Source organism: Limanda limanda, chromosome 6 (genome assembly GCF_963576545.1).
Source record: "Limanda limanda chromosome 6, fLimLim1.1, whole genome shotgun sequence".
Taxonomy (NCBI): domain Eukaryota; kingdom Metazoa; phylum Chordata; class Actinopteri; order Pleuronectiformes; family Pleuronectidae; genus Limanda; species Limanda limanda.
This window is the reverse complement of record NC_083641.1, coordinates 20,897,444-20,911,606: the sequence shown is the minus strand read 5'-3', so window position 1 is coordinate 20,911,606 and position 14,163 is coordinate 20,897,444. Positions and strand designations below refer to the sequence as shown.

The 14,163-nt window shown below is 42.5% G+C and overlaps 1 protein-coding gene across 1 annotated transcript in view; it reads left to right on the top strand.

Annotated features, from left to right (window-relative positions):
• LOC133002942 (roundabout homolog 2-like) overlaps window positions 1-13,472 on the top strand; it is a 44,234-nt gene extending 30,762 nt beyond the window's left edge. The window contains exons 10-26 of the mRNA XM_061072530.1: window positions 879-960; window positions 1,097-1,265; window positions 3,200-3,366; window positions 3,609-3,730; window positions 3,932-4,148; window positions 4,528-4,646; window positions 6,490-6,667; window positions 7,417-7,635; window positions 8,572-8,614; window positions 8,710-8,846; window positions 8,956-9,249; window positions 9,958-10,096; window positions 11,165-11,496; window positions 11,696-11,812; window positions 12,350-12,529; window positions 12,847-12,968; window positions 13,461-13,472. Coding sequence (XP_060928513.1) covers window positions 879-960; window positions 1,097-1,265; window positions 3,200-3,366; window positions 3,609-3,730; window positions 3,932-4,148; window positions 4,528-4,646; window positions 6,490-6,667; window positions 7,417-7,635; window positions 8,572-8,614; window positions 8,710-8,846; window positions 8,956-9,249; window positions 9,958-10,096; window positions 11,165-11,496; window positions 11,696-11,812; window positions 12,350-12,529; window positions 12,847-12,968; window positions 13,461-13,472 — 2,649 coding nt within the window. The remainder of the gene's footprint in view (window positions 1-878; window positions 961-1,096; window positions 1,266-3,199; window positions 3,367-3,608; window positions 3,731-3,931; window positions 4,149-4,527; window positions 4,647-6,489; window positions 6,668-7,416; window positions 7,636-8,571; window positions 8,615-8,709; window positions 8,847-8,955; window positions 9,250-9,957; window positions 10,097-11,164; window positions 11,497-11,695; window positions 11,813-12,349; window positions 12,530-12,846; window positions 12,969-13,460) is intronic.
• The last annotated feature ends 691 nt before the right edge of the window (window positions 13,473-14,163 follow it).

Sequence of the window (14,163 nt, the reverse complement as noted above, 5' to 3'; positions counted from 1 at the left end):
AGACTGGCTCTTATCCAGGACAAGGCTGTGCACCACGAGTGGCAGTGAAGCATGCAGGCGTATGGGGATCATAATATAAACAGGAGAGTGTGGCGCAGTGTCCTTTGGTTTGTTGAAGGGAAGCGTCTAGAGCTGCACGGGCTGATATGATGATTTCTACTTTTAATTTAAGAACGATGGTAAATAAGTAATTTGCTTAAAGCTGGTATACTGAATATTGTTGTATCAAGAATGGGAATAATAACTATTAATAATAATAGGTTGTGATTCAAACTCACAGAGAATTTTGACCTTACTCTGCGATTCGAGAAGGGTTAACCCGTTGTCTATCACATAGATTCATTCCAAGCTGTTTTTTTTAATTTCCCTACAATTGCTACGTAAATACATATTTCCGAGTGATTCATTTGTTTATTAATATTCTAGCGCAACAGGTCAGCTGAGAATGCAAAATATTAAATTTTTCCTTAGACACGCCAACACGTCAAAATAGAGAAATTACATTTCCAGCAAGAAATGAGTGAACAAATGAATTAATTTGGGGTTTGAATTTAGCTTTTTTCTTTATTTATAAATTCTTACTTTTTCATTAATTGGTACAAAAAGACAAATAGTGCATCTTCAGAACTTAAAAACTGTACTGAGATATCCTTGGATGGTTTGTTCTATAATTTTATTTAATATTCCTCCAAATTAATCATAGCTTTAAGATCATTTCTGAGGTCTAGTAGACCACTTCAGAAATGTTTTAACATACACTATTAACACTCAAATCAATATTCTGTAAAAACTTTCTCAAGACTTTCTCAGACACTCTTGACCTTAACCAGCTCCAAAACATCCCTCAAAAATATTAAACTCCCAAATGTTGTCTGCAGGACACGGACTCTGGGTCGTACATGTGCGTCGTGTCCAGCGCCACGGGGGAGACAAGCTGGAGTGGGATGTTGACTATCAGAGGTACTGACACTAAAACTCTCCGAACTCTGTCTCTCTCTCTTACACTTCCTCATTCCGTCACCATCACAAAACAAAAATCAATTCCAGTTTCGATGCTGGTCCATTGTTGCGTTCTGTTTTCCTGTTTGTGGAACAGAAGACGGAGTTTCGTCAGTGTCCAGAGTTTCTGAGTTCATCCAGCTTCCGGGACCTCCACAGAAGCCTGTGGTGACGGAAGTGACCAAAAACACCGTCACTCTCACCTGGCAGTCCAACCCTCATGAAGGCGGAGCCGCCGTCACCTCATACGTGATCGAAGCTTTCAGGTATGACAGACACACACACACACACAGTGGACCATTTGTTAGGACGCCTAGGAAACATTTATCTCATCATCATCATGATTTAATTTAAACTGGGAGAATTGTTTATTGGTTTAAAGGGCTCTCATTCCTGCGTCATTGTCCTTCATGCACAGTAAGGTTTATTCCTGTCTGGAGGTTTTCAAAATAATTAAACACGGACAGATTTTGGGAGTGAATCCCCAGATGATTAACTTCTGGAGCTGATCAGTCTGGGGTCGGGGGTGCGGGGGATGACACCCATTAAGTAGAGGACAGTACCAGTGCTGGTTGCGTGAACCTGCAAAGTGAAAGTGGAATCTACTGAGTTTATGCCGAATCCTCTACCTGCCTGCTGAGGACAGTAAAACCATGATATTTGAATACTTCTCACACCACTGATGATGGTCAGTGTGACTGCGAAAGATGGTCAGTGTGTTTGTGACGGAGAGAGAGAGCGAGGGAGTGAGCGCTGTCCTTCTGTTGCTTTTCAATGCCCTTCAGTTTCAACTTTTATAAATAACCTGTGGATCCCTCACACAAATACTCCATCTGCACGTGCACTGTGTCTCATAGGGGATGGGCTGCTCATCTTCTTGCAAAATGCCTACAACAGACACATCAATATCATGAATCTAATGTGTCGGTACTTCTAAAAACCACTGTGTGCGATGAGAATCAGCACAGACAGCCTCTACTTAACTTCCCACATTCTCACTGTCTGTATCCACACTCTCTCTGTTTCCATTTGTTAGTAGTCAGACTGTGCCCTGATAATGAAGTCTTCTTCATTTAGAGTCATTAGTTTGGAAATGACTCATCTGCGCCTGAGGGACAAACAGCTCTGTTAAGTGACGTCCCAAAGTGAATCCGCAACACTCGCCGCATCAGTATTTAGCCGCGGCCGCTCTAACAACCGACCAGAGGCCTCAGCGGGACCGACAGCGAGTGAAAGAGAAGACAATTACTGCAGTGGTCAGCTCTGCAGCTCTGTCCTGTCCTGGGGCAGTGGAAGGAGGGGAGCAGCCCGGCTGGAGAGCTCAGTCGTTACAGAAGCAGGAGAGAAGGGTACAGAGCAAGTGTAGAGAACCAAACACACACACAAAAGTTCTGGCTCTGTGTGGAGAGCTGGAGGCTTACATGCACAGCTGATGACGAAGATCCACTCACGCTCCACCACCAACAAATTGCTCGCTAATATTTGTTTTCAGGCATCAGCGCCGAGTAAAGACATGAAGTTCAAACCGATATTTTCCCTGTTCTAGTATCCTCTCTTGCATACAGTACATAATAATACTTATGTCTGTTTTGATATAAAAGGGAAGGAATCATAATGGAGGTTTTTATGCTAAATGGGTCACTGTGGCTTCCACTCGGAACCCATTCGAAGCTTTTAAAAAAGCAGGATGATTCCATTTAAATGGCAAAAGTGGTTCTCCGAGGAACACTTGGGGAGGGAGTGTGTGTGAGGGAGAAAACGTTGATGATAGAAAAATGCTGTAATTACTTCGCCATTTTCTGCTTCACAGAGTTTAGCAAAATGTTCAGTCGTGCTCTCGGTGTTTGATGGGCCTGGCTCCTGCTCGGCATCAGGCTGGAGTATCCTCGCCGGACTCGTTCGGAAGCAGTCGTTTTAATGTCTGCTGCAGTAAAAAGAAGGAATAAAAATGTGTCATTGTTTATGTCCACAATCTAGGACGAGCCAGGTGTCTGTAGATGCACAACTAACAAGTGGCGTATATTTATTCAGCCATTTAATTGCGACTGCTAAGAGACAGGGTTTTGTTTTGTAATCTTGATTTTTGGTTCACTTTCTTGCTGAAAATTAGATGAACCAACCAACCAATGAGTGGAAACATGACCTCCTCTGTGGAACTAATGACATATTTTCATTAAAATGTCCCTTTTTCCCTCTGCAGCCAATCAGTGGGCAGCACCTGGCAAACGGTGGCGGACCACGTGAGGCAGGAGAGACACACGGTGGTCGGACTCTTCCCCAACACGGTTTATCTCTTCATCGTCCGAGCTGTCAACTCCTACGGCCTCAGTGACCCCAGCCCGATCTCTGAGCCTGTCAGGACACAGGGTGAGTTACAGAGTCAGAAAATGATTTTGTTTTAAAATATGCATCAGACAGTGGAGTCTTTATAAGAAGGAAATAACACTTACTGCCTTCCCTGTGTAGTCTAAAAACGTATTGCTTTCTCAGTGTGATACTCCTCTACCCTGATCACTTCATCAGAAAGCTTTCTTTAGTTTGTTTTCTCTAGAAGCTTGACTTCAGCTGTATCAGCCCTGACTGCAGAGTGGATTTCCTTGTTGTTTCAGACGGGAGTCCCACAGAACAGGGCGTGGACCACAGACAGGTGCAGAGGGATTTAGGAGAGGTGTCGGTCTACCTGCAGAAGCCTGTGGTTCTCTCTCCTTCCAGCACCAGGATTCATTGGATTGTGAGTTTAATACTTGGCTGTAGAAGCGTTTACTTCTCAAAGTTGGCCCTCAGTGTGTGGAGGACACGCTAATCTCCAAACATTAACTTCAAAAACTCCTCCAAACGTGACTTGACGCAAACAGATTAACTTGAGGTGCAGGGTACGGCTGACGTGAATGTGAAATGTGTTTGTTCTTTGTGTCTTGCCAACATTAATCAGGTCGCCCGCCAGTCTCAGTACGTTCAGGGTTACAGAATATTCTACCGGACTATCGGAAACTCTTGGTTGGTCCAGGATGTGGAGGCCACCTCTGACAACAGTGCCATCTTAGTGGATCTACAGAGCAGCTCCGAGTATGAGGTCAAGATCCGCCCTTACTTCAATGAGCTGCAGGGTCATGACAGCCTCATGGTTCTGCTGCGTACACCCGAGGAGGGTAAGAAATATTTAGTAGTTACTTTAGCAATTGCTCAAAACTATTATCCTTTGGGAATTAAGAGCATTGCATGGTTTTTCATGTTCTGGTAAACAAAAAGTAATGGAATGAAATTAAATCAAAAACAGACAAAAAAGTAAATATGGGTTACACTTAAATTTCTGGGTCCATAATCTCTTCCTTTCCAATTATAGTGAAATAAAAATATATTTATTAAGGAATAAATGTTACCTTTTTCAATTTTTCTGAATTAAGTACCAATTCCCATAATTCATCCTGGAAGCCCATTTGGAAATTAAGAACCTGTAAAGAATTATCCTTACACTGAAATCTACTAATAATGAGAATACAAATCCACCTGTTCTTTGTGTGTCTGCAGTGGTAAGTGCTCCTCCACAGGGTGTATCAGTGGTGCAGCTCACCAACAGCTCCAGTATCAGTGTATCCTGGGAGCCTCCGCCTCATCATATTCAGAGTGGCATCATTCGGGAGTACAAGGTGAGATTATAGCTATCGGAGCACAACTACACCTGAGACTGCACCAGGCTGTCTGCTTTCTTATCTGGTGTTTATTACTTCCTTTAGAACCAGTGACGCAGCTGAAAAAACCCGAATGGAACAAATTGTCTATTTAATCCACAATCTTTGTATTTCGAGACAGTCGTTACTCAGCGTTGTTCAAACCAGTTGTTTTGATACTTGATAAACAATGTTTTTTATTAACAGTCCAAATTATTCATCACTCATTATCTGCTGCCAGTACACGAGCTGCCGCCACGCAAAGAGACTGAATACAACTGAACACTGACTCTCCCTGTCAACTGTGAAAAAAACACTCGGCTCTGATTATCTGTCGCTTAGCATAAGCACAACACTGATTACTAATCATCAGGCTGCTACGCTCAGGAAGAAAACACACTGAAATGGAACATGCCGTTCTATTGTTTCGATTTATTCTTCCCATCTGTGTCTGCACGTTGAAAGTTAAGAGAAACACGGCACAAGTCTGATCACGAAAATCCAGATTCTCTTGTATGTGGCGGCTTGTCAGCCAAAGGCAAGGATCACACTTAATCCACTTAAACATTCAATTTGCTGAGAACTGCACACAGTGTTTTCTGAAAGCCTCAAGAGGCTTACATGTGAAAAATGGTAGTATTACAGGTATTACCGGATAAATGCAGCGCTATGTTTTTGATCCATTAAAAAACTTCACCAAAGACTAATTTACAAAGTTTACCGGCTGTAAATTGCACCACGGCTGAGAAGAAACTAATATGTTCTCAGGAACTGAGCTACTGAGATGTTCACTTAATGCTTCTCTTTTCTTCTTCTCCCACACACTGTATTTTAAAGTGAAATGTTCAACTTTTTACATGCACCCTTACACTCACAACTATAGTTACTATAAATGGTAAATGGTTTGTATTTATACAGCGCTTTGCTAGTCTTAATGTACACCTATAGTAGGCTTGTTTCCAAATTTCCAAAACCAAAAAAGCCATTTTATAAAATTTGACAGATTAAGTTTTGATGATTGACTCTTCAAATATACAGAGAAGTTAAGGTTTTGCATTCTGCATGAGGATTTTAAACCTTTACAAATGATTTTGCTGTTAATGTTGTACATTTAAAATTCCACTTAGAGAATTAATATTCTCCGACACATTTGCTGCAATAGCTTTATCCTGGTACGTTGAAGTAATGAATGTACAAATATAATTTGAATGGGTACTTGTGTGTCATGTAGTACATATACAAATATATATATATATCTTCTGTTGCGCTGCATGATCCACTCAATAATTGACAGCACGAAACAGATCTTTTAATTTATTTATCAAGAAAGCAAACAAATGAGCTGAATCTTTTCAACTTTAAAAACAAGACTTTCAGCTCTGTAAACATATTATTTTTTATCACTGACATCATATGAATATTAATTACGTGGGATTGCTTTGATGTGAGTAAAACGCTACAAAATCATTTACAATATACTTTAGGAATCTGAATGGTTGTTCCAATGCAGAGTTATTGAACATAAATCCAACATGCATGAACATTCCTGGGAGAAACACTGTGAGAAGCTGTGATGCCCAAAGGCACGAAACTGTATATTTGCAGCATCAGGATTTAGAATCTGGCTCTAAGCTGTCATTGCATTGACATCCCTTTCTCTTTCATCTGTGCTGTATGTTTGCTCCAGACGTGTTCTACCAGATGAAGCTTCAATGCAAATGAGAAGCACCCAGTCTACAACAACAGACCACATCTTATCACAGGCTGTGCAGGATAATCTCTTTACCTGTCATTAAAGCCCTTTATATCTGCTCTCCTTTAGGTCTGGTGTCTGGGCGGTGGCGTGGCTGAGGAGAACCAGATCAACCGCACAGTGGACGGAGCGGTTCTGTCCATCCTGCTGACGGGCCTGCTGCCCAACGTCCGCTACTCTGTCACGGTGGCTGCAGTCACCGGCCCAGGTGTGGGCGCCCAAAGCCCCCCCGTCAGCCTGCTGCTCAGTGAGTCACTGAAACTGTTACAGCTGCTACACAGATGTGCTCTCGCGGACAGTACCTGTTTGTGAATGTGCTGCGTGAACGGGTTTACAACCGAGGTGTCGTCAGCATAATGTTTGTGAGTGTGGAGATGTGTTAACCGAGGATTCAGATGGGATTATACATAGCATTTGGATTCATCAGCCTCTATATCTCTGTTTTATCTTTAAGGCATGTTGGGAAATACGTTTTTTTCTTAGTAAGAGCGACATGGGAGCTTGGTACCACTCCCATGTCTAGCTAAATCTAGCCACCAATTAGCTTAGCTTAGCATAATGCCTGGAGACAAAGGGGGGCGGTTAGCCTAGCTCTGTCTAAAGGAAACAAAAATAAGCCACCTCTAATGCTCTAAAGCTATTATTTGTTTTCCGCACAGAAACCAAAGTGTAAAACTATAATTTGTGGTTCTAAGGGGGGTTATCTACTGGTTTGTGTTGACACGACTCCGAGCTGATGTGTGACTTCTTGTTCAGACAGAGCACTAATGCAGAGCTCCAGGTAAAAAACTAAATGTACAGTCATTTATGTTATATAATGAACACATAGCTGCATAAAGGTACATAGAGTTGCATAAACTTTTCAACTTTCAAATACTCCCTGTAAATATTATCTCATCTAACTTCATCTAAAAGGTATGGGATGGCATAGAGATACCTAGAAGCTTTGTCTCTTTGTATCATTTGGCTGCACTGACCTGTCCATCTTTCTTCCAGCTGTCCCACTGGACAAGACTTCCCCGCCTGTGGGGAAAGATGGTAGTCTCACCATAACAGAGCAGATCACAAGCGTAGTGCGCCAGCCGGCCTTCATCGCAGGACTGGGCGTGGCCGCGTGGTTGGCGCTGACGGGCTTCAGTGGTTGGCTGTACTGTCGCCACCGCAGGAGGAAGCAGCTGGGACACTACACCACATCCTTCGCATACACACCAGCAGGTAAGTGTGTGTGTGTGTGGGGGGGGGGGGGGGGGAAGCTTTGACTTTGAATGGAAAGATGAATTTCTTTTGTTTCTTTTTGAGATTATCAGCTGTGTCATATCAGGACTGCTCCTTGAAGAATGATCTGTAGAAAATGATATGACCTTGAAGGATTTTCAGCGACCTTCACATCTGTTAAAAGAGAAGTTAATCTTCAGCTGTTGTAGAGTGAGCCATCAGATTTTATTTTCAACTAGTGACAGAGACAAACTTCGTAAAATAGACCACTGGGGATTTCTCCAGCATGAATGTTTTATAAATTTAGTATTTTGCAAAAGCAGAGGCGGCACTTTCATCACATATTCGGTTAATTAAAATGAATTTATCCCCATAGGCCAGTTTCCATGGCAGGAAGGAAAACATTGATATCACACTGAAGCATATGTAACCAGTAAACACTATATACTGTTTATTCTAAAATATGTGCTCTGGCACATAAACACAGCAACTGTTTTCTGACTTTAACAGACAAATTATTCATGTTCAGAAACACTAGATGTGGCAAGGCCTTAAGAAACACATGTGAAAGTAGATTCTCCCATAAATATTTCATATATTTGATACCATACTTATGACTGTATTATTTCACATTGTAGTATAGATTTTACTATCACCATAATATAAATGTTATTGATCTCGAGATAAAGTTGTAGAAGCACAGAAACAGCTCCATTTAATCATCTGCATTTTTATTTATTGCAGGCATGTTGTGTAATATTGATTAGAATCTGCACTCTTCTGTGGAATAACCTGTTCATTTGGAAAGGAGCGTTATTCGATACAAGATTTATGTGTTTTCCCGAGAATCCTCTTAAAACAGTGTCGAGAAAAACAATTCATTATTTCCTGCTGTAAGACACGATTTATGACTAAATTATTTTCACTTCTTTCCAGTTGGCTTTGCTCACAGTGAAGGGTCCGGAATCATAAACGGAGGGTAAACTGAAGATCATGATTTGATAGAGACAGAATTTACGACTGTGTGGTTTATGTAAATGACATTATATTGATGCATCTCATCTCTCTTTCCAGGCCTGGCTTGCTGGGATCAAACATGGGCAACTACCCGTGGCTGTCAGACTCTTGGCCGACTCCGAACCTCTCTCACAACAGCAAGGACTCAGTGAAATGCTGCTCTGGCAAACTGGACTCAGATAGATATTATAACAGTAAGAGCTCCCCAGGCTGCGTTTTGGGGATTTAGAATAAAATACTTTTGGATTTTAGAATATTTAATAGATGACCATAACTTATGTAACCCAGTGCTTTGCTGTTCAGCAGTTGGTATCGCAAACTACCCGAACCAGCCAGAGAAACTCAGCGCAGCGTCCAACGACAGTCCCATCTACAGCACCATCAACACAGCTGCCGAGGACGACCTGCTGGCCTATTATGACACCTACTCCAGCACGACCTACGACCAGGGTCCAGACCCATACAGCAGCAACCCAGGGCTGTCAAACAGTGGACTCGTGGGTCTGGGTCTGGGGCAGGACCTGGACCAGTGGACAATCCAGTCTGGAGAGTCTGGGTCTGAGTATGCCAAGCTCCAGTACACCAAGAAAAGTAACGGTAAGTGTTTTCTGCCTCTATGATATTTTTTAAAATTTCATAATACAGGGAAGATGCATAAATAAACCACAGACTAAATAGAGATGGATGACATGACAGTTCCCCAAAGTAGTGAATCCCTTTCATCTGGCTGGCCTCCTTGGTGGCTGGTAGTACACGTAAAATACATTTCCCCCAAAGATGGGTTCTGTTGTGTTAGGTAGGCTGTTTGATTTTAAGACTTTATTTGATGCTTTAAAACACGGTGTGATGTCGTGAATGACAGCTAGAAGTGATTTGTGATTGGTCAAGGCTCAGATATCTGGGATATTTTATTGGCTGTGGAAAGAATGGATTCACACAGTCAATTTTTAAATAGAGTTTATGATGGAAACTATACTTGCACATTATTAATTTACTTCAGCAGACTTCTTACAATTAGTTCTTACAATGAACTGACACATTATTCCACTTGCTCCAGCTTCCTTATCTTTAGCATTAGCGTCACACTCCCTCTAACCAAGCCTCCTCTCGAGGTTTAGTCCAAAAATAAAGTACAGCACCCACACCCGTTAAGAAATCACATCCGTCAGCAGAGAACTTACATGCAGCACCTTTAAATTGAGCTCATTTATCATTTAAAAGCCGGTGGTTTCAAGCACAGGATGGAGACACTGAAGACAAAGTGATGACACTTGTACACGGACCCACTCTTCTTTGTCCTCATAGACAAACTGGCAAAGCAGAAGTCGGCTGGATCCTCATCCAAGTCAGCTCCTCTCACCTGGGTGGATGTTTTGTCGCTTCCTCTTCCTCCCAACAAAGAAAAGGGTCGCACAAAGACAGACAAAGGAGACGGGCACCACAGGTGAGGTTCCACGTGAAGTGCTTTTTGTTCTAGCTAATATTCACTCATGTCAGGTTATTATTAGCACCAAGGCCTCTGACTTCACCTACATGACAGAGAGAGTTAAGGAAGATGGATATCAAACCTGCCCTGTAACTCCGCCACAGCTGTCGAAACAAAACTCGAGTGAAGTTTGGAGTCTGCGTGAGTTTTCAAATTAACAACATTGTGTCTGCAGGCAGTGAGGCGACCATGCTCGGGGACTAAGGAGCGAAGCGTCTCCTCTAACTGGTTATGACAGATTGGATTGTGTACACAAGCGGGTGGGTTTGGGGGGCTTTTCTGAACGTGCCGTGTCTTTTGTAATGACATTAGCCACGATCTGACAGTCTGAATTAGTACTTTCCCGTTTTTATGACAAGTCCATCATTAAATTAGATCCGACACCACTGAAGTGACGAACAGAGATGGTTCTCCTTCTCTGCACTGGTTCCCTTTTTCATAGGGTATTTTTTCTATTAAATAATATGGATGGCAGTGGGATTCATCTGTCCACCATGAAATGTTGTATTTTGTTCAGACACTCGAATTCCCTTGAGGATTCACTCCAGACGGTGATCTTCAGACCTTTGTGGGTTAATTCGATGAATATTCATAGCATCCTCTTCTCATTCACATTCACGTTCCGCTCAAATTGATTTATCATTTCTTAGGAGAAACCTTTAACTTCTCATATAAAACCGTCATCATGTCAAAATGTAAATTTGTGCAAATACCTGCAGAAAAACCTGACATTTTGATTTAGCTGTAGTTTTGTGTTTATCGCAAATTGGCGATAGCACGTCTTGTGTATGATCGTGTTAGCATGTTGACGTTAGCAGTTAGTGATGTAAGCTCCAAGCACAGTGCTGAAATACAGCCTCACAGAGCTGTTACCATGGCTGCAGACTTCCCTTTGAATGATCTCTGGTGTATTGATTTTAACCCAGTTGGGGTATTGCAAATGTTTTAGTTTGCATGTTTACTGCGTTCAGTGTTTCACCTCAGAGACACGCGCTCATGCTGTGTCATTCACTGTCAATCCTTCAGCTCTGAGGAGGAAGACGACGACTGGTGTCCGCCGCTGCCTGCCAGAACTTACCTGATGGACGCTTCCAGGGAGGAAATCTCCAGCCTGCCTTCAAAAACAGACGATCTGTCTTACGCGGCGACATTGATGGCCTTTCCTCAGCGAGACACACACAAGCCCGGGGACAGTCTGCGGCTGCACAGCTTCGACCTCTTGACCCGCCAACATTTGGGCTCCCAGGTGTCCCAGTCCAACCCAGATCTATTTACCAACACCAAGGCCCGGGACGTCAGTGGGATGTACCACACCAACCAATGGGCAGACAATTTCAGGGGGGAAAGCTACAGCAAAGGTAATTGTGAAAACAGTTTTAAGCCTCACATCTTTGGAAGCGACTTCCTACGACAACCACGTAGTGTCATGTATAATTTAGTTTGAGATGTTACCTAACAGAAAGTATTTGTACAGGAAAATCATGTCGCATTTATTATAAAGTGCAGCTCAGTGTTCCTCGTTTCCCCGAGGATGACATCAGTGTGCTTTCTTGTCAGGACCATCTCCTGCTGCAGCTGCCGAGTCGAGTCCCGGAGCCCAGACGCACAGATCCAGGAGTAAGAAGAAAACGCCCAAGGAAGGACAGCTGAAGCGAGAGCTGCACGGCCACACAGGTTCGACACAGTGTTTGTAACTCATCTAACTTGTTTTTAGGGTAAAGAAAAGAGTAGTATTATGAGAAGGCAGCTCAGTATAGTCGTCCACCATTTTGGTTTTGCCTATGTTCTCTTTGGACTGAGTCAGGCTTACTGTTCTCCCCTTTTGTCAGATATAGACTGTATATAAAGATGGACTACATGACGGCTCTGAAGCCAAAGTGTCTCGATCGCCCCCTGGTTGCCGCCTGCCGCCACTTCCTCTATGTTAGTGGATGGGACATGGACCAAACTAAAAAGTCAAAGAACATTTGATGGATATTTTGGCTCCTTGAGTGGAAATGCAATGTCCATTGCAGTCCATTGTTTCTAGTGCTAATGTAAAGCTAAGCTAACCAGCTGCTTGCTCTAGCTTCAGATCCAATGCACAGACTGGAGACTGGTATTGTTTGTCTCATCTAACTCAAGGCAGGAAAGCATATAAGCATGAAAACTTTTATTTGTGTAGTTTTTCTCTCAGTGAATTGTTAATCACCAATAATCAATTATTTGCAGAACTCCCCCCTCCCCCGGCCCCGCCCCCTACAGACAACTCCTTGCAGCTCTTGGCGGAGGTTTTGAGCCGCGGACGAATGGACACGGAAAGAAAAGTTGCCGGCGACTCGCCTACACTTCCGAGGAGGGGAGAACAGTTCTCACCGCAGAGGAGAGGACCGACACATTGTTTATCGCAGGGTACGTACGACACGAGGTTCAACAACTGTCCACATCCTAAAACAGAACAAACAACAACTCATATCTGAACATCATGCACCATCTTGCTTCACCAGCTTGATCTAAAAAAGACGTGTATTAATATTATTGTTGTGCTTCACATTAATCCCCTTGAGCTTAGAAAGAACCAACTGCCGCCAGTGTGCGAATTCGAGTAATACCACAGTAGTAGCTCTGCTTTTAGAGGCAGGGGGTCTATTTCCAGCCTGCTCTATCACTTAGGATTTAACCTACATAAATACAGCTGTAACTTCGAATGATTTGTTTGTCATCTGCAGATGAAAATTTAATCCCATATGGACAGTCCAGCTTCCTGCCCAAGGTCCAGATGTCAGGCTACGGGTCCCTCGGCGGAGGAGTGTTGCCGCGACCCTCCGCTGCCGCCTGTAGGAGAGATGAGGTATGTCCAGACAACACAAACAGTATAGGAACTGCTAAACAGAAACTTTGTTGATGGGTGACAAATAGCTCAATAATAAACTGAGGGCAGTTTCGGCTGCGTGTCGACTTCCATGAGACAGTGAACGACAGAACACGTCCAATTGCTTTTTGACCAGAGCCAGAAAGTAGTTAAATAACATAGTGACAAACGCAGTGATAATTTTTTTAGGTAATATTTGTTACTACTGGTATATTTTTGAAATAACAATAGACATTTGTGTGTAAGGTTTAGGATTTTGAAAGGACACGAGATCACCTGATAATAAGTCAACCAGTCCAACCCCTAAATGACAAAACCAATGTGGTACCCTTGAAGAAAAACATTTGTTTTGTATTAATTTAGGAAAGGGTTAATTTCCTCATTGCTCCAAATATATCTGATGCTCGTCTCTTCTGTGTTTCAACGCCGCTGTTTTTATTGTCTCTTTATCTCATGTTTTTTTCTTTTCAGAACCTCATGTGAACAGAAGCGGATCTAGTTTCCCTCTCTGATTTCCTGTCTTTGCGAACCATCAATCTGTTGCCAAGGTATCTAACTGAAAAGCTGAAGACAAAAGGGAAAGTGTCAAGGCTCGTCATCGCCTTTTCACCAACGATTTGTATTCTTTTTTTTTTTATTATTTGAATGATTGGATCTTTATTTTTTGTGATTCTCTTCACGCCTTGTCCTTGTATATAGGCATCTTTGCAATTTTTAAAAAAACATGATGAGATATATAACTAAAATAAATCTGGGGGGGAAAGAATTGTATTTTTAGGCAATGGGAAGTAACTGTAACTTTGAAATTATTGTACAGCAGATTATTGAATGTATCTTCTGTTTACTCCTGACCTTTAAAACCATGATGGTGTGTGTGTGTGTGCTCCGTTAAAGACTGGAAAAGATACGAGGCATAGGATTCGTTAATAACTCATCATGTTGGTGTGGGTGTGTTTGAGTGTGCGTGTCAGTGCATGTGCGTAGTGTTTGTGTGTGTTACTGTTTTTAATCTGTCATCTCTGTGTGACGTGGTTTCCCTGTAGATCACCAGTGTGTTGTCAAGCTTTTTAAAATGACCAATAAAACATTTGTTACTAAATCGCTTCCGTTTGTGTGTTTATATGACCGGGCAGGTAAAGCCTTCACAGACATGGTCGGGTCGGAACTGAAATAT